The 17,721-nt window shown below is 53.8% G+C and overlaps 1 protein-coding gene across 3 annotated transcripts in view; it reads left to right on the top strand.

Moving 5' to 3' along the window:
• LOC119957381 (annexin A4-like) overlaps positions 1-17,721 on the top strand; it is a 174,463-nt gene that overhangs the window by 130,818 nt on the left and 25,924 nt on the right. For all 3 annotated transcript variants that reach the window (XM_038785332.1, XM_038785331.1, XM_038785333.1), the window contains 3 exons: positions 4,996-5,046; positions 12,795-12,882; positions 15,889-15,983. In XM_038785332.1, coding sequence (XP_038641260.1) covers positions 5,038-5,046; positions 12,795-12,882; positions 15,889-15,983 — 192 coding nt within the window. In that variant the 5' untranslated portion in view covers positions 4,996-5,037. The remainder of the gene's footprint in view (positions 1-4,995; positions 5,047-12,794; positions 12,883-15,888; positions 15,984-17,721) is intronic.

Here is a 17,721-nt window from a genome sequence, read left to right as displayed (position 1 = left end):
AGGTGCACCCACTGTGCTGTTAGGGAGGGAGTTCCAGGATGTTGCCCCAGCGACAGTGAAGGAAGCGGCCGATATATTTCCCAGTCAGGGTGGGGAGTGACTTGGAGGGGAACCTCCGGGTGGTGGGGTTCCCAGGTATCTGCTGCTGTGGTCCTCCTGAGGCAATAGAGTGGGTCTTAAAGGAGGGAAGTTGGGCAGATGGGGTTGAGGGGCGGCACTGTGGCATGGTGGTTAGCACTGCTGTCTCAGCGTCGGGGACCTGGGTTCAATTCCGGCCTCGGGTGACTGTGTGGAGTTCACACGTTTTCCCCATGTCAGCGTGGGTCTCTCAGCTTTGGCCGACCTAAATTAAATTGCCCCCGAAGTCTCCAAAGGTTAGGTTTGAGTTATGAGGAAAGGGCAGGGGATTGGGCCTAGGTAGGGAGGGTTGGTGCACACCGTCGGCTCCTTCTGCGCTGTAGGGATTGTGAACGATTCAAGGAGGGTATTCCGGAGCATGCTTCTCAGATAACTGAAGACACCTATGGTAGGACAGTTAATAATAATGCACAGAGGTCCGAATTGGGTGGCATGCAGCTATGGCAGAGGTTTGTTGGGTTGGAAGTACCCTGAAGCTAATTAAAGCAGACACCGGGTTCCCCCCCCCCCCCCCCCCCCCCCCCCCCGCCCCCCCCCCCCTCTGTCTCTCTGTCTCTCTGTCTCTCTGTCTCTCTGTCTCTCTGTCTCTCTGTCTCTCTGTCTCTCTGTCTCTCTGTCTCTCTGTCTCTCTGTCTCTCTGTCTCTCTGTCTCTCTGACACCCACAACACAAGGATCCCCAGCTGTGTGTGTGCGCAGTGGTGAATGAAATGAAAATTGATTGTCACAAGTGGCCTTGAGCAGTGGTAGCACAGTGGTTAGCACTGTTGCTTTACAGAGCGGAGAATGGTGTCATTTCTCAGCATTAACCAGGGCACTGAGCCCAGTTCTGGGGACTCTGGCAATGAGCTGGTTTCAGTATCTGGCCTGCGACCTTGCTGGCCGTCTGGTGACTGACTGACGGCAGTGGCGAGATGAGCCATTGCTGGAAAGGGAAGGAGGAAGCGGCTGGCCTGGGGGAGGGGGGGGGGGGGGGGGGGGGGGGGGGGGGTGGAGAGGAATGGGGGCCAGGTTCCATGTTGAAATCGAGCTCATGGCAAAGAATTTTTTTTTTAAAATTTAGATTACCCAATAATTTTTTCCAATTAAGGGGCAATTTAGCATGGCCAATCCACCTACTCTGCACGTTTTTTGGGTTGTGGGGGCGAAACCCACGCAGACACGGGGAGAATGTGCAAACTCCACACGGACAGTGACCCAGAGCCGGGATCGAACCTGGGACCTCGGCACCGTGAGGCAGCAGGGCTAACCACTGTGCCACCGTGCTGCCCTTCATGGCAAAGAATTGATGATGACGCGGGTGGATCAGTATTGAAAGCTGCACCTGTGGATCTGTTGAATTGTGAATTAATTTTTGTCCTTTTTATTGATATTGGGAGATAGCTATTGTCTAGTTTTGCGGGGGGGGGGTTGGTTGGGCGGGGGATTGGTTGGGGGGGGGGATTGGTTGGGGGGGGGGTTGGTTGGGGGGGGGGGGTTGGTTGGGCGGGGGATTGGTTGGGGGGGGGGTTGGTTGGTTGGTTGGGGGGGGGGGGGTTGGTTGGGGGGGGGGGGTTGGTTGGGTGGTGGGGGGGGGGGGGGATTAACAGAGCAGTGGTTACGTTCCCGAACGAGTTATTCAGAAGCCTGGATGGATCCTCCTGCTAACTTTGGTAAATCCTGAAATGAAAAGGTTACCCTCGGTATCGGTGAAACTGTTGCAGGCGACCCAGCCCCGTTCACTTAAATATCCTTTTTAAGGAGAGAAATCTGCCGTCCTTGCCCGGTCTGGTCGACACGTGACTCTGCATCAGTGTCCGCTTGGCTGTGTGAACTGGCGGAAACTCCAGGCATGTCCCGGAGGAGGAGAGAGGAGAGAGGAGAGAGGAGAGAGGAGAGAGGAGAGAGGAGAGAGGAGGGACTGACCACGCAGGTGTCCAAAGGTTGGGTGGGGTGACGGGGAATGGCCAAGGGATTGGGCCAAGGAGTCTTGTTTTTTTTTTTGTTTGGAGGGTCGGTGCAGACCCGATGGGCCGAACGGCCTCCTCCTGGGCCCTGGGGATTCTGTGAACTGAAGGATCGGGGCGAGCGCGGAAGGACGCCGATTCTGAGCTGGCGAATCAGGAAGTGGTGGTTGGATGCGAATTGAGAGTGAGGAAGAGATCTGACTGGTTTCCATAAACCATCAGCATGGGGAAGTGTCCGGTTTCTAAAACAGGACCTGTGTTCGCTTCCTAACCTGGGGCTACTTCACTTCCCCTTTTATGTCCAAGAATAAAGAAGACCAGTCATCCACTCCTTGGTAATTCAGAACTCCCGCGAGCTCACCCAGGGGAGATTTCTATCACCCGGCCCATCCCTAGGATCTGGTACAATCCTGTGGCAGCGATAGCAATCCCTCTGGAAATACTGTCATCTTCAGGAGGGGGGAAGCACGGCGGCCAATGAATGAATGAATGGGTGCGGGTCAGGCAAACCTCATTGTGGGGCGTGGCGGGGGGGGGGGGGGGGGGGGCTGGAGGGCTGGAGAGCAACCTGGGGCCTAACCACATTCTGCATCTCACGTGAGGCAATACAATGAGGCAGAATTTATTAACAAGCTGGCAAACGCTAACACCAGCCTCGGCCCATCAACCCCAGGGCCTAGTAGAATGGTTTCCTGGTACCCAGGTACTGTTGGGGCCCAGGTTCACAGGCTCCATCCTCGGGAGTCCCGGGTTGGTCGTGTGGTGCGTGAAGGATCTCCCTTTGCAAGGGTCCACGCCGTCACAAGACCCTATCCTGATTCGTTCCCACAGTCCGAAGATGTGAAGTTGTGGTGGATTGACCATGATCAATTGCCCTTTTGTGCCGAGGGATATGTCGGTTAGGTGGGGTACGGGGGTGGCGAAGTAGGGCGGTGGGAGTGGGCCCAGACAGGGTGCTCTTTCGGAGGGCTGGTCCTGACCCAATGGGCCGAGTGGCCTTCTTCTGCGCTGTACTGATTCTATCACCGTGATCAGGGGTCGGGGAGAAGTGAATAGCGATTAAACTGCTCTGCCCCAGATGGTTCTAATTGGGGATTAGCCGTCTCGTGCGGGCGGGAGCTGGGGCCTTGGCTGACAACGGTGGCTGCGTAAGGTCGAGGAGTGGTTGGAGCTCGTGCCGCTTAGCGCTCCGAGGTAGTTGACTATGCCTTAATTGTTGAGTGCACAAGAGGGAGGATTGGGGTTTTGGTCCTTCCGTGTCAGCAATTCACAGGGTGATGGGGGGGAAATAAATTGCAGAGCTCTTTCATGAAGAGCTGGCAGGGATGAGATGGGCTGAATGGACCTCCTTTGTGCTCTATTTCTGTGGTTTCTGGTGTCGTGTAACCAGTTCAGTGCCTGTCTGGTCCAGGTTTACTTTACTGAGCTGAGTTTGTGATATTGAGATCCACATTTTTGTGACATTGACTTGGCTCATTCTCACTGGGGGCTTCCGGGTGCTAAGATGGCACAAGCCAGGTTTTCACGCCGGACGTCACGTTGTTCTTGATGCCCCTCGTGAGTGGCTGAAGGTCACTTGAGGTGAGACATGATTTACTCTCAACAGTCGTCGACGTTGGCCACACTAAAGCAGAACCTTGGCAATGGTGAACCGGCACCTGGACTTGAGGGTCAGGGGGCTGGTCGCGATATGCATTGGAATTGTAAAGCACAAAATGGCAAATTCCCACCGTGCAATCAAGTTTGGAGGTTTCCTGAATTCAACCCGTCCTTTTCCAACTCATTCATGGAATGTGAGCGTCCGTAACTGCCCCTTCAGAAGGCGTTGAGTGAGCCGCCTTCCTGAGACGCTGCAATCCATGTGGTGTAGGTGCACCCACTGTGCTGTTAGGGAGGGAGTTCCAGGATGTTGCCCCAGCGACAGTGAAGGAACGGCCGATATATTTCCAAGTCAGGGTGGTGAGTGACTTGGAGGGGAACCTCCAGGTGGCGGGGTTCCCAGGTATCTGCTGCTCTTGTCCGTCTAGATCTTGGTGGTCGTGGATTTGGAAGGCGTGCCCAAGGAACCTTGGTGACCGTCCACCGATTTGTCAGGTTTTTCTTGGGTGCTGGTGGAGCCCGTCACCGGCTGGGGTGACCGAGGTAAGGCCCAAGACTGGACGCTGACACCCGGGAAACCACAGGTGGAAACGGCAACAAGTTGTACGGTGATGCCTCCCGCAAGCCCGGGGTGCTCCAATCCCGTTGTGGGAGGGGGCAATCGGGGAAGTGGACGCGAGGCCACATCAGATCCGCCGTCATCCTATCCAATGGCAGAGCGGTTTAGGGTTCTAAACCACATTCCAGCCAATGGCGCGCTATTAGGAGTGCCGAAATGGAAGGAAGCACAGCCAGCTCCAACAAGCAGCAATGATGTGGGGTGCACAATGGGACAGAGCGCTGCCATGGGAGCTGAACCGGGGACCTGTGTCCAACATCCCCTCCGAGAGGCAACGGGTCAGGAATAGATTTGGCTCCGGCTGTGGAGGAGGTTGTCTTGACCTTTAATGAGGAGATGCCGGCGTTGGACTGGGGTGAGCAGAGTAAGAAGTCTTGCAACACCAGGTCAAAGCCCAACCGGTTTGGACCTGAAGGAGCAGTGCTCCGAAAGCTCGTGTTTGAAACAAACCTGTTGGACTTTAACCTGGTGTTGTCAGACTTGATCTTTGAGAGTGGGCGGAGGGGTTGGGGGAATTATATCCAGTGTTGTCATCCGAAATGGTAGCCTTAGGAATAACTTCAAACCCTTCTGCATGTTTTGAAGTTGTTCCAATTTTAATATTCAGTGAGATGCCTTCAATTCAAAATGTGGCTTGTGTAATACCTTTTTTTCTTTTTTTTTCTCTTTCTCCCACCCCCCCCCTCGTCAACCAGGCACAAACTCGTTGAGGACAAATCTTCAATCGTTCTGTTACCATGGCAGCTGTAAGTACTCTTGAACCCTCATCTCGCCAGGTCCCCTGCCTGCTTCTGAGTTAACGATTGTGATTTATAGGAATTGACTGGGATCAATAGGAATGTCAAAGGTTCCATTGACTTGATTTCTTCCCAGTTAAACTGTAATCACTTGTTTGCCACATTGTGAAATGTTTGCGGTGAAAGATCCATTGTTCAAACATGGTATCAGTTGGTGAGGAACTCCAGCGATGCACCTCCCATTGACTGCATTGATGGAGCCTGCACCGATGGGGTACTGAAGTTTACATCTTGTGAAATTAAAGTTTAACCACCCTTTAATAAAGTTCAGTCTCTCAATCATGCGAAAGCCCTTTGATCCCATCGATCGAGTGAACCTTTATTGAGGCCAAAGCAACCCCAGTACTCAGGGTGACATCACCGAATCACTGTACGGTTGTAGCGAGACGTGTTTATTCTCTCGCTCAAATCCCCTTTGCGATAAAGGCCGACGTACTTTCCCGCGTGCAAACTTTGTGTTGCCTCTGTAAATACGCGCAAGTCTCTCCGAACAGCAACGTTCACAAGTTTCACACCTTTATTTTTCAAACCAATCTGTTTCTGCACATCATGTGCCGCCGGCCACCTTGCTGCCTAACCTGTGGATATCTCTCACAGTCTCTCTGTATCCTCCTCACAGCCCACATTCCCGACTAGCTTTGCATCATTAGGAAATTTGGATAGATTGACTCGCTTGGAAGAGATTGACGGTGCTCCCACGGGTTATAAATAACTGATGCTGCCCTCTTCCTTGTACCACTTCACAAAACGCTGCCTACCTGCCTTTAAAATGGCCTCTTTGTCCCAACTACTGCTTCCTGTCTGTTCCTCTATCCACATGACTATGTCAACCCTCACCACCCCGAACACCCTGGAGTCTGCACGTTCTCCCCGGTGTCTGCACGTTCCCCCCCGTGTCTGCACGTTCTCTCCCGTGTCTGCGTGCGTTTATGGTTTCCTCCCACAGTCCAAAGATGTGTAGGTTAGGTGGGACAGGGTGGGGGAAGTGGGCCTAGGCAGGGTGCTCTTTCAGAGGGTCACTGCGGACTCGATGGGCTGAATGGCCTCCTCCTGCACTGTGAAGGGATTCTATATCTTTTCGCCTTTTGGAAATTCGAGGAGGCCACATCTGCCGGCCTTCCACTTGTTTTATACTCCAAAAAAAAAACCCTCTTGTTTGTCGAACATGATTTTCCTCTTTCAAGTCTGATTTTCTAGAGGGGGGGAGAGAGGAAAGGTCGTTGTTGTTGAGGGATAGTGATCGGGGACAGGAGGAATTTCCTGGCCCCCTACCTGAGTAGGACAGTAGTCCCTCTGCCCCTGGGCTGTGCTGCTGACTGCATTCCCTGCTGCTTGGCGGTGGTTGCTTTGGCCAGATGAAGGGGGGGGGGGGGAAGAGATGAGGATTGAGTTTGACTTGACGGAGGAAAGTGAGGATTGAGAGCTGTCGGCGTTGGTCCTTGACGTGCGAGAAGAGGATTGTGTGCTGACAGCTAGGAGACTCGAGTAGTGTCTCTTGTGGGGGAATCGCGTGATCACTCGCTGCTGCGTGTGAGGAGCACTTTTATACCCACCCATTCAGGAGGCTGGTCAATGATTCTGGTCAGGTGATTATGTCCCACGAGGTTTAGATCTGCCTCCGTATTCGAGATGAAAGATTGTGACCCCCCCAGCCTTTGCCCTGCTGGATGCTCGCTGAGTGGTAGCACAGTGGTTAGCACAGTTCCTTCACAGCTCCAGGGTCCCAGGTTCAATTCCCGATAGTTGAAAACAGTTTGTTACGGGAGCTGCTGTGGTGTCTGAATTCAGAAACCTTGCTGTGACGGACGAGACACAATGTGCTGAGCTGTTCTGGATGGTGGGAAGTTCCGTTTCGAGTGGCCCTTGTCTGCAGAAGGAACGGGGTGCTCCTGAAGCCTTGGGGGATAGAAGTGCTGGGAGTTGCAGAAGGAGGCCATTCGGCACGTCGTATTGGTGCTGGATATTTTGCATTTGTGCAGCCTCCGGGCATCCAAGAACCGGGCATCTTGCACGCTGCCAAATTTTACAAATGAGAGCATGATAATGACCAGGTAATCTGCCTTGCGCATTCGGAGATCAGAGTTTGCGAGTACATCTGCAATTTGGGTTAGAATCATAGAATTTACAGTGCAGAAGGAGTCATCGAGTCTGCACTGTAAATTCGGCCCATCGAGTCCACAATGTTTGAACAAAGGCAGGGAGGATGACAGAGGATTACCGAGAGAGATGAGGGTACGGTCAGTGACTTGCCGAAGAGAATTTATTCCACTCTCGGGAGACGTTGTATTATTATTTTTGGAATGGAGGGCGGTGTAGTTGTCAATCAATCGGAGGAACGAAGAGGCCTTCCTTCACTGGCCCTCATCCCTAAAAATAAATCAAGCTGAAATGCTTTAAGAACATTTGCAGGGCAGTGCAGGTGATGGAAACGTCAGTCCTGCAGTAAACCATTAACTGGCACGGACATAATTGCGGAGCCTATTGAGTGTGGAAATTGGCCGCCTATCACTCGGGACAGGGAGGTTTTCATCCACTCGTCCCTGGGATGAGGAGCTGATTTTGTCGGGAAAGATTCAACAGGTGGGGCCCATACCCAGTGAGGTTGGGAAGAATGAGATATGATCTGGGGAAGCATTTTGGTGATAGTGATCACAAGGCAGTACAGTTTAAGTTTGCTTGGACAAGTTGCAAAAAAGAAGATTTTGGATTGGGAGAGAGTGAATTTTAGTAAAACATAGGATCTAGCCCAGGGTAGACTGGAAATGTTACTTGTGGGGAAACCTGCAGAAGAGCAGTGGGGGGGGGGTCTATTCAAAAAGGAAATGGGGAGGGTACAGGCTTAACATGTTCCCCTGGGGTAGGAAAGAGATTTTTTAAGAAAGAGAAGTATTTCACTTCTGTCTTCACCCAAGCGAATGAGGAGGTAGATATCGAGCTCTGGGAGAGAGACTGTGAGGTAATTGAGCAAGGTGTCGTAGGGATTGGAGGTGTGGGCATGCTTAAAAGTGGACAAATCTCCAGGTCCGGGTGAATTGTGTATCAGAACGCTGTGTGAAGCGAGGACGATGATTCATTACAGGGGCTCTGACACTGGGGAGGTGCCAGAGAGGACCGGGGAGCTTACAGACCAGGGAGTCTCACGTCAGTGGTGGGGACACTATTGGAGAAGCGTCTGAAGGTGAGAATCCATCTCCACTTGGAGAGGCAAGGTTGATTAGGAATAGTAAGGAAGTACCCACAACCGCCACGACAGACACTACTGGAAGACCTACTGGACGCAAGTATCCTAGAGAAAGGGAACTGTAGTGACATGTATGGCCGACTGTTAGAAAGGGACGACACCGTACTGGACGCAACAAGAAGGAAATGGGAGGACGACCTGGGGATGGAGATAGGGTGGGGACTCTGGAGCGAAGCACTGCATAGGGTCAACTCCACCTCCACGTGCGCAAGGCTCAGCCTGACCCAACTAAAAGTGGTACATAGAGCCCACTTAACGAGAAACCGTATGAGTAGGTTCTTCCCGGAGGTGGAGGACAGATGTGAACGGTGCCAAAGAGGCCCGGCAAACCACGCCCACATGTTCTGGTCTTGCCCCAGACCTGTGGAGTACTGGACAGCCTTCTTCGAGGCTATGTCCAAAGTGGTGGGGGTGAGGGTGGAGCCATGCCCGATTGTGGCGGTCTTCAGGGTTTCAGACCAGCCAGATCTATTCCTGGGGAGGAGGGCGGACGCCCTTGCCTTTGCCTCCCTGATTGCCCGCCGTAGAATCCTGTTTGGCTGGCGGTCAGCAGCACCGCCCAGAGCTGCAGACTGGCTGTCCGACCTCTCGGAATCTCTCCAAATGGAGAAAATCAAATTCGCCATCCGAGGGTCGACGACGGCTTCCACAGAATGTGGGAGCCATTCACCCAATTGTTCCGGGACCTGTTTGTGGCCAACGGACATGAGGTAAAATAGTCGGGGGAAGGTAGCCGGCGGGGGGGGGGGGGGGGGGGGGGGGGGGGCTACGGGCTCGTTACGGGGGTTTGATGGCTAGCTAAGGCCCAAAACCAAACTAAATAAATGACAATAAACATGTTGGGGAATGTAAAATATGTATGCCGGCAAAGAGGGGGGAGGCCACAGTTATTACTACGAAGATGCTCACCTGTAAATATATATGTTAATTTTTGCGTGTTCTTTTTTTCTCTCTCTCTAACAATTTGTAATTTGTTCAATATAAAACATGAAAACTGAATAAAAAACATTTATAAAGAAAAGGAATAGTAAGGATGGCTTTGTCAGAGGGAGGTCATGCCGAATAAATTTAATCACATTTTTTGAGCATTGTGACCAGATGTGCAGTTGATGTAGGTCACTCATGGGAGACTAACAAAGAAGGGACATGCACATGGGATAAAGGGGAACTTGATAAGGTGGATTCCAAGCTGCCTCGTGTTGCCTGTTTTGTTCCCGACAGCTTCGCCAATACTGTTGCTGATATTAATGATATTGATGAACCACAAGCCTTCCCTTGGATCGATCAAATGACCACACAACCAGTTAGTTAGTTCAAAAGAATGTTTATTTACATACACTAGAGTTATCTCGACAGGCAAACACAATATCTACTACGAGTTAAACTACACCTATCAGCTACAATAACCTGTACTTAACTTCAGGGCGACCGGCACTGTGCAGATGGATAAGGCCTTTATCTGGCTTTCACTTGGCTGGTTCGGAGATAGAACATAGAACACAGAACAGTACAGCACAGAACAGGCCCTTCGGCCCTCGATGTTGTGCCGAGCAATGATCACCCTACTCAAACCCACGTATCCACCCTATACCCGTAACCCAACAACCCCCCCCCCCCCCTAACCTTACTTTTTTAGGACACTACGGGTAATTTAGCATGGCCAATCCACCTAACCCGCACATCTTTGGACTGTGGGAGGAAACCGGAGCACCCGGAGGAAACCCACGCACACGGAGAGGACGTGCAGACTCCACACAGACAGTGACCCAGCCGGGAATCGAACCTGGGACCCTGGAACTGTGAAGCATTTATGCTAAGTGGCTCTGTCTCTGCTGGGCTCATCCGTCAAGTAGCAATCGTTGGTCTTGAACTTGGCTGGCAGTTCCTGCTGCAATTGGGTTGGCACAGGCCGGATCCAAGAGAGACAGAACACATGGCTGTGCTCTCTTTTATCTCTCTTTGATTTCGCGGTTCTTAACCTTGGACCCAATAGTTCGACAGGGCTCTGATTACTGTCTTCAATTTCGGCCAATAAAGGGGCGGGTGACTGGGCGGGTCCTTAGCGGTCATTGACCTTGGCAGTTGGGCTCTCTGAGTAAGGGGAGTGGCCCCGATCAGTCTGTGGCTGTACCGGGTGCTAGATTGGAGTTTTATTGTCCTGGGAAAATTGGCCATTGAAATGCAAACGAGCGGGGGGGGGGGGGGGGGGGGGGGGGGGTTTCGATCAGATCTGGTTACCTGTGTTTCGGATACACATCGGCTCTGTATCTGTCGGAGTCCTGGGTTGGCCATAATTCCCATGGTCCTTTGCAGGTGGCCATCTTGGATGGCTACACCTCCCTGTGGGAGACAGAGAGTGATGACGGACGTCTGCTTTAGTGACTGGAAGCCAGTGTTGGGTGGCGTACCAGAGGGATCTGTGCTGGGTCTCCTATTGTTTGTCATTGAGATAAATGACTTTGGATGATTAGAAAGGGGTAGGGTTGGTAATTTTGCAGATGACGCAAAGATTGGCTGGGTGGTTAACAATGAGGTTGAGTGTCTTGGGTGACAAGAAGATATCGACGGGATGGTCAAATGGGCAGATAAATTTAACCCTGAAAAAGTGTGAGTTCATCCACTTTGGAAGGAGTAATTGAACAAGGAAGTATACTCTGAAAGGTCTGACACTGGGAAGTTCCGAGGAACAAAGGCACCTTGACGTGTTTGTCCATCGATTTCTGAAGGCAGGTTACGGGGTGGTGTAAAACATATGAGATTACCTCGAAGCCTCCCTCCCCCACCTTCACGTAAGTGTTACAGCCCCCGAGGATCTCGTATCATAGAATCCCGACCGTGCAGAAGGAGGCCATTCGGCCCATCGAGTCTGCACCAACCGTCTGAAAGAGCGCTCAATCCCCTGCCCTATCCCCCTGGAGACGCCCAATTTAGAATGGCCAATCCACCTAACCCGCCCGTCTTAGGACTGTGTGAAGAAACCGGAGCAGCCGGAGGAAACCCACGCAGACACTGGGAGAACGTGCAGATTCTGCACAGACAGTGACCTGAGGTCGGTATTGAACCCGGGTCCCTGGAGCTCCGAGGCAGCAATGCTAACCCCTGTGCCACCCCCACATGTGTAGTGGGGGAGGGACCTCCTATGAGGAGAAATCTCTTCCCCAGGGTGCAGTGGAAGCTGCTGCTGACTGAATATTATCAGGGCGCAGTTTGACAGAATTTGATGGATGAGGGAGTCTCGGGTAATGGGGGAGGCCAGACGGTGAGGTGGACCACAGCCACATCGGCCAAGATGTCATTGAATAGAGGGGCCGGCTTGTTCCTGCTCCTCGGTGTCTCTCCTTCCTTCCCCCCCCCCCCCCCCCCCCCCCCCAGCCTCTCAGTATAAATTCCCCCCCCCCCAGCCTCTCAGTATAAATTACCAAGTGTTACCCGCAGCCTGAATGCCGTGGTTGTTACATGAGTCAGCCAGGCCGCGTGAGATGATCCGGTCGCCCCGTCTATTTTTGGGACTGTTGGGTTAAGAGGAATGTTGGTCAGGATCCCGAGGAGGGAACTCCCTCCTACTCCCCTGGCAGTGCTTGTGAGAGCTTTCGGCATTCCCCGGAATACCAGCTGGGCTTGGCGCCTCTTCCGGGGAGCCAGCTGGCTGATGCTCCAAACGCCTGGCGCTGGACGCCATCAAATCGAGCCGAATGGGAGGCGAGAACCTCCTCATTGACCAGCGCTGCCAACTGAGCTAGGGTGACAAACCTTCTCCACAGGACTGGGGAGAGCCTGAGTTCCCTCTCTTCCAGCAAAGGAGGTTTTAATAGGGGGGGGGGGGGGGGTGCATTTGCACTGACAGGAGGCTCAGTGACCAGGGGACACTGATTTAGAATTATCCCCAGGAGAGCGTTCGTGGCTGCGAGCGGGATCGCCGAGCTTTTTTTATTCACGGTTTGCGCGTCCCTTCCGCACGAGTGTCGTTTTGGTGAACTGGGAACATGATCCCGGGTGCAGCCTGACTGGTCATTAGTTCCGACACTGGTTTCTGATGGTCCATCACCACCTTTTGCTGCAATTGCACGTGTCTAATCCCCATCACTGGATAGAAAAATGACGTACGAGCGACTAAGGCAGTTCGTTCAAGAAACAAATGGTCAGACCCTTTTTTTTTTTGGGGGGGGGGGGATGGTTTCGCAAGGAAAGACTGCATTTTTCCCGCACCGTGACGTGGGTGGGGGACCCGCTCCCTCTGCCAGGTGGCACCGTGACGCGGGTGGGGGACCCGCTCCCTCTGCCAGGTGGCACCGTGACGCGGGTGGGGGACCAGTTTACTGATGAGTTTAATCAAGCCGGTGTTGCCCCTTGGCCAGGCCCGAAGCTGAGCAGCAGCAGCCAAGTTAAGCAGCGTCAGATTGTTTGGAAGGAGGAAACGTTTTTAAGCGACGTTGACCGATGATTCACCTTTCCACAGATTGGACAACGTGGCACAGTCCGGGAATACGGCGGATTCAATCCCCAGGAAGATGCCGCCAAGCTGAGGAAGGCGATGAAGGGTCTCGGTAGGTGGGGCAAACCCTTTTTCACTTTGTAAACGGGAGCGCGTGTCTGTGAGTCCTGATCGAGTTGTGGAAGATTGTGAGGGGCATGGACAAGGTGGACAGGGAGCAGCAGTTCCCCTTAGTTTAAGGGTCAGTTACGAGGGGGACACGGGTTCAGTGTGAGGGGCAGGAGGTTGAGTGGGGATTTGAGGGGAAACCTTTTTAGCCAGCTGGCCTGGAGTGCACGGCCTGGGAGGGGGGGGTAGAGGCGAGTTGCCTCACATCCTTTAAAAGTACCTGGATGAGCACTTGGCAACGTCTTAACGTTTGAGGCAGTGGATTAAGTGCTGGCAAGTGAGATTAGGTAGACAGTTTGGTCAGGTGTCCGTGTGCCGGTGTAGACTCCATGGGCTTGTGATTCTGTGTCTGGAATTTGCACAGCTGCCTTCACCTCAAACTTGATTTTGGAATGCTTTTGCGCCCCACGGTCCTGCACTCGTCACGACAAACACCTCTACTCCCAACATCCCTTCCTTCTAAATGCTTCCCAGCAGGTATACGGGATCAGGAGGAGGTCAGACGGCTCCTTGCCGTTGTTTCACAGTGAGAATAGATAGTCATCCGTGTGCACAAACCCACTCACCTGCTCTGTCCCGAAACACTTAAATGCTCTTGCCCAACGGAGATCTCGTTAACCTCGGTTTTGATTTTTGTTTTTGATCGTTTTCAACCTCTTCCCCCCCCCCCCCCCCCCCCTCCCTCCCTCCCTCCCAATCAGAGGAAACGGGGGCGATTGTTTCTGTCGAACCCTTTGGCCCTGTTGAACACTTCCAAGTCAGATCCCCCATTAGTATTCTATTCCTAAGTTGATGCGACACACCCTCTGTGATTTTAAACCCTGGTATCGTCCTCGAATGGAGGAGAAGCAGCTGGACGGGCCGTGGAGTGGCCTCGAGGCAGAGGGAATAAATGTGATCTTGTTGACATCGCCGTTACATCAGGCTCAAAAAAAAAGTTTGGCAGAAGGCTAACTACAAACGGCAGCGTTAAAGAAGGCAGTAATACGGGTGGCACAGTGGTTAGCACTGCTGCCTCACAGCGCCAGGCACCCGGGTTCGATTCCCGGCTTGGGTCACCGCCTGTGCGGAGTCTGCACGCTCTCCCAGTGTCTGCGTGGGTTTCCTCCCCGGGTGCTCCGGTTTCCTCCCACAGTCCAAAGATGTGCAGGTTAGGGTGGATTGGCCGTGATAAATTTTCCCTTAGTGTCCAGGGAGGTGGGGGTTACGGGGATCTGGGCATTGGTAGGGTGCTCTTTCAGAGGGTCAGTGCAGACTCGATGGGCCGAATGGCCTCCTACTGCACTGTAAGGATTCTATGATGATTAAATTGCCCTTTCTGTTGGAGAATTGTGCGTACTAGATGAAAGGAGATACTATCCCACACGGCCAGTTCACAGTTTTGGGATTGGGATGGAGTTTGAACGGTGTCCGTGTCAGTTCTGTGGACTTGACTTGAATCCGTGGGATGTTCTCCTGGATAAATCGGAGTGCTTCCTGGCCTGTTCGCTGATCCACCCTGGGGAGGTCTCCCCTGGAGACTGCTTTCCGGAGATTGGGAGCTGTCGTTTGTCGGAGACGTGATTCGGGAAATGGGGACGAGAGGTCAGGGGGAGGGGTGGGAGGGCAAAGCTGGCATCTGGTAGCCATGGTGATGCTGTGGTGAAGGTGGCTTGCCCCCCCCCCCCCCCCCCCCCCCCCCCCCCGTTCTCCTGCACGTGTTTCACTTCCCACTTGAGATGAATCTTTACAATGCGAGTGGAGCTCTCTCATCCAGCCCACAATGACTGTTGTCGCTCCCCTCCGCACACGCTGACACGCGCCCACACACGCCGGCACGCGCCCACACACGCCGGCACGTGCCCGCACACGCCGGCACGCGCCCGCACACGCCGGCACGCGCCCGCACACACCGGCACGCGCCCGCACACGCCGGCACGCGCCCGCGCACACCGACACGCGCCCGCGCACACCGACACGCGCCCGCACACACCGACACGCGCCCGCACACACCGACACGCGCCCGCACACACCGACACGCGCCCGCACACACCGACACGCGCGCGCACACACCGACACGCGCGCGCACACACCGACACGCGCACGCACACACCGACACGCGCCCGCACACACCGACCGCGCCCGCACACACTGACACGCGCCCGCACACACTGACACGCGCCCGCACACACTGACACGCGCCCGCACACACTGACACGCGCCCGCGCACACTGACACGCGCCCGCGCACACTGACACGCGCCCGCGCACACTGACACGCGCCCGCGCACACTGACACGCGCCCGCGCACACTGACACGCGCCCGCGCACACTGACACGCGCCCGCGCACACTGACACGCGCCCGCGCACACTGACACGCGCCCGCGCACACTGACACGCGCCCGCGCACACTGACACGCGCCCGCGCACACTGACACGCGCCCGCGCACACTGACACGCGCCCGCGCACACTGACACGCGCCCGCGCACACTGACACGCGCCCGCGCACACTGACACGCGCCCGCACACACTGACACGCGCCCGCACACACTGACACGCGCCCGCACACACTGCCACGCGCCCGCACACACTGACACGCGCCCACACACATTGTGACAACATGATGCCAGCCAAGAGTGGGAACACTGGCTGATTGTTCCCCCCCCCCCCCCCCCCATCCTGGCTTCTTGAGGCGACCCAGGCTGACTTGGACATGTTCGATATTCCCTCCGGGGGAGAGGCGAGGTGCTGGGAAGGAATGGGCGGATATGCCGAGAGAGGAGGTTTGTGTGGACCAGTATGGACCAGCTGGGCTGAAGGGTCTCGATCTGCGCTTGTAGAAGTGGTGACCCCGGCATGTGCTGACATTAGGGAGCTTGCAGGCTGACTCTCTAATCTTCCAAACGCTGGATTTAATTTTCCGCTTCCCAGACCAGGTAATTGCGAGTTTCTCTTGTTGTTGTTGTGCAGGTACTGACGAGGATGCAATCTCTCAGGTTTTGGCTCACAGAACGGCAGCCCAGAGGCAGCAGATAAAGTTGGACTACAAGACCGCCTTTGGAAGGGTATGGGGGTATTTTATTTCACCGCAACTTTGAAAATGTACTGAGAAGCATACCAGCTGCAATGCTAATTTCAAACCTTCCTAATCCGCTCTGGGCCTCCGGCTCCTAAATAGCTGGCTGCCAAGAAACGGTGTTGCTGGATTTTAATCAACTTCAGCCTTGCTGCTGGTGATGGTGAGGAAGCACAGGAGGAAATCTCCGTTTTAATACGCCTGCTTTCACTCTGACATGTTAATCGAGACCTTCCTCGTTGTCTCCATGTGATCCTTAACGCTATCGGAGTGAGGATGGACTAAACCCAACGGTCCATTAGTGCTGTTCCCCTGCCCCATCCCAGGAGATTCCGTATTCCCGCCTTTTTCTTCCTCCTCTCTCTCTCTCTCTCTCTCTCTCTCTCTCTCTCTCTCTCTCTCTCTCTCTCTTTCTTCCTTTCTGTTCTCTGAGTGACAATGAACCCAGATTGCTATTTCTCTCTCTCTCCCCTGCTCGCTCCAGTAGCTGGGTTTCTGCAGACTGTTCACTCCCATGAGACATAGGAGCAGAATTAGGCCACTCAGCCCATCGAGTCCACTCCCCATTCAATCATGGCTGATATTTTTCTCATCCCCTTATTAATCAAGATCCAATCTGTCTCTGTCTCAAAGACACTCAGTGATTTGGCCTCCACAGCCTTCTGCGGCAAAGAGTCCCACAGATTCACCACCCTCTGGCTGAAGAAATTCCTCCTCATCTCTGTTTTAAAGGATCGTCCCTTTAGTCTGAGATTGTGTCCTCTGCTTCTAGTTTTTCCTACTAGTGGAAACATCCTCTCCACGTCCACTCTATCCAGGCCTCGCAGAATCCTGTAAGTTTCAATAAGATCCCCCCCTCATCCTTCTGAACTCCAACGAGTACAGACCCAGAGTCCTCAACCGTTCCTCATACTACAAACTCTTCATTCCAGGGATCATTCTTGTGAACCTCCTCTGGACCCTTTCCAAGGCCAGCACATCCTTCCTTAGATACGGGACCCAAAACTGCTCACAATACTCCAAATGGGGTCTGACCAGAGCCTTGTACAGCCTCAGAAGTACACCCCTGGTCTTGTATTCTAGCCCTCTCGACATCAATGCTAACATTGCATTTGCTTTCCTAACTGCCGACTGAACCTGCACATTAACCTTCAGAGAATCGTGAACAAGGACTCCCAAGTCCCTTTGTGCTTCTGATTTCCTGAGCATTTCCCCATTTAGAAAATAGTCTTTGCCTCCATTCCTCCTTCCAAAGTGCATAACCTCACACTTTTCACATTGTATTCCATCTCTGCCACTTCATTGCCCGCTCTCCTAACCTGTCCGAGTCCTTCTGCAGCCCCCTTGCTTCCTCAATACTACCTGTCCCTCTGCAGGTCTTTGTATCATTGTCCCGGGAGACACCGGAGCTGAACTCCACATCTAGTCCACAGCAACTGCATTGCTCTGGGGAGAATGGGGCCGCAGCCCTGTCCTCCTCCCTCCTGGGGAGGGGGGGGGGGGGGGGGGGGGGGGCGTGGGAAGCGAGAGAGAGTTGGGGGGGGGGGGGGGGGAAGGGAACGTGCGGTGATCATTTGATGCAGTGCATCTGGCAGAGGAAAGCCTTGTGGCTTCAGCATCTCATTGTCTCAACCGCATGAAGCTTCAGGGAATCCCGAAGAAGCAGAAGTGAAACTCCAAACGAAAATACATTGGGTGAATAAAAGGTCTATTGTGGGGTGGGGGTT

This window comes from Scyliorhinus canicula, chromosome 26 (genome assembly GCF_902713615.1).
Source record: "Scyliorhinus canicula chromosome 26, sScyCan1.1, whole genome shotgun sequence".
Classification (NCBI taxonomy): Eukaryota; Metazoa; Chordata; class Chondrichthyes; order Carcharhiniformes; family Scyliorhinidae; genus Scyliorhinus; species Scyliorhinus canicula.
Note: the sequence above shows the minus strand (reverse complement) of the source record. Positions and strands in the feature narration are given on the sequence as shown.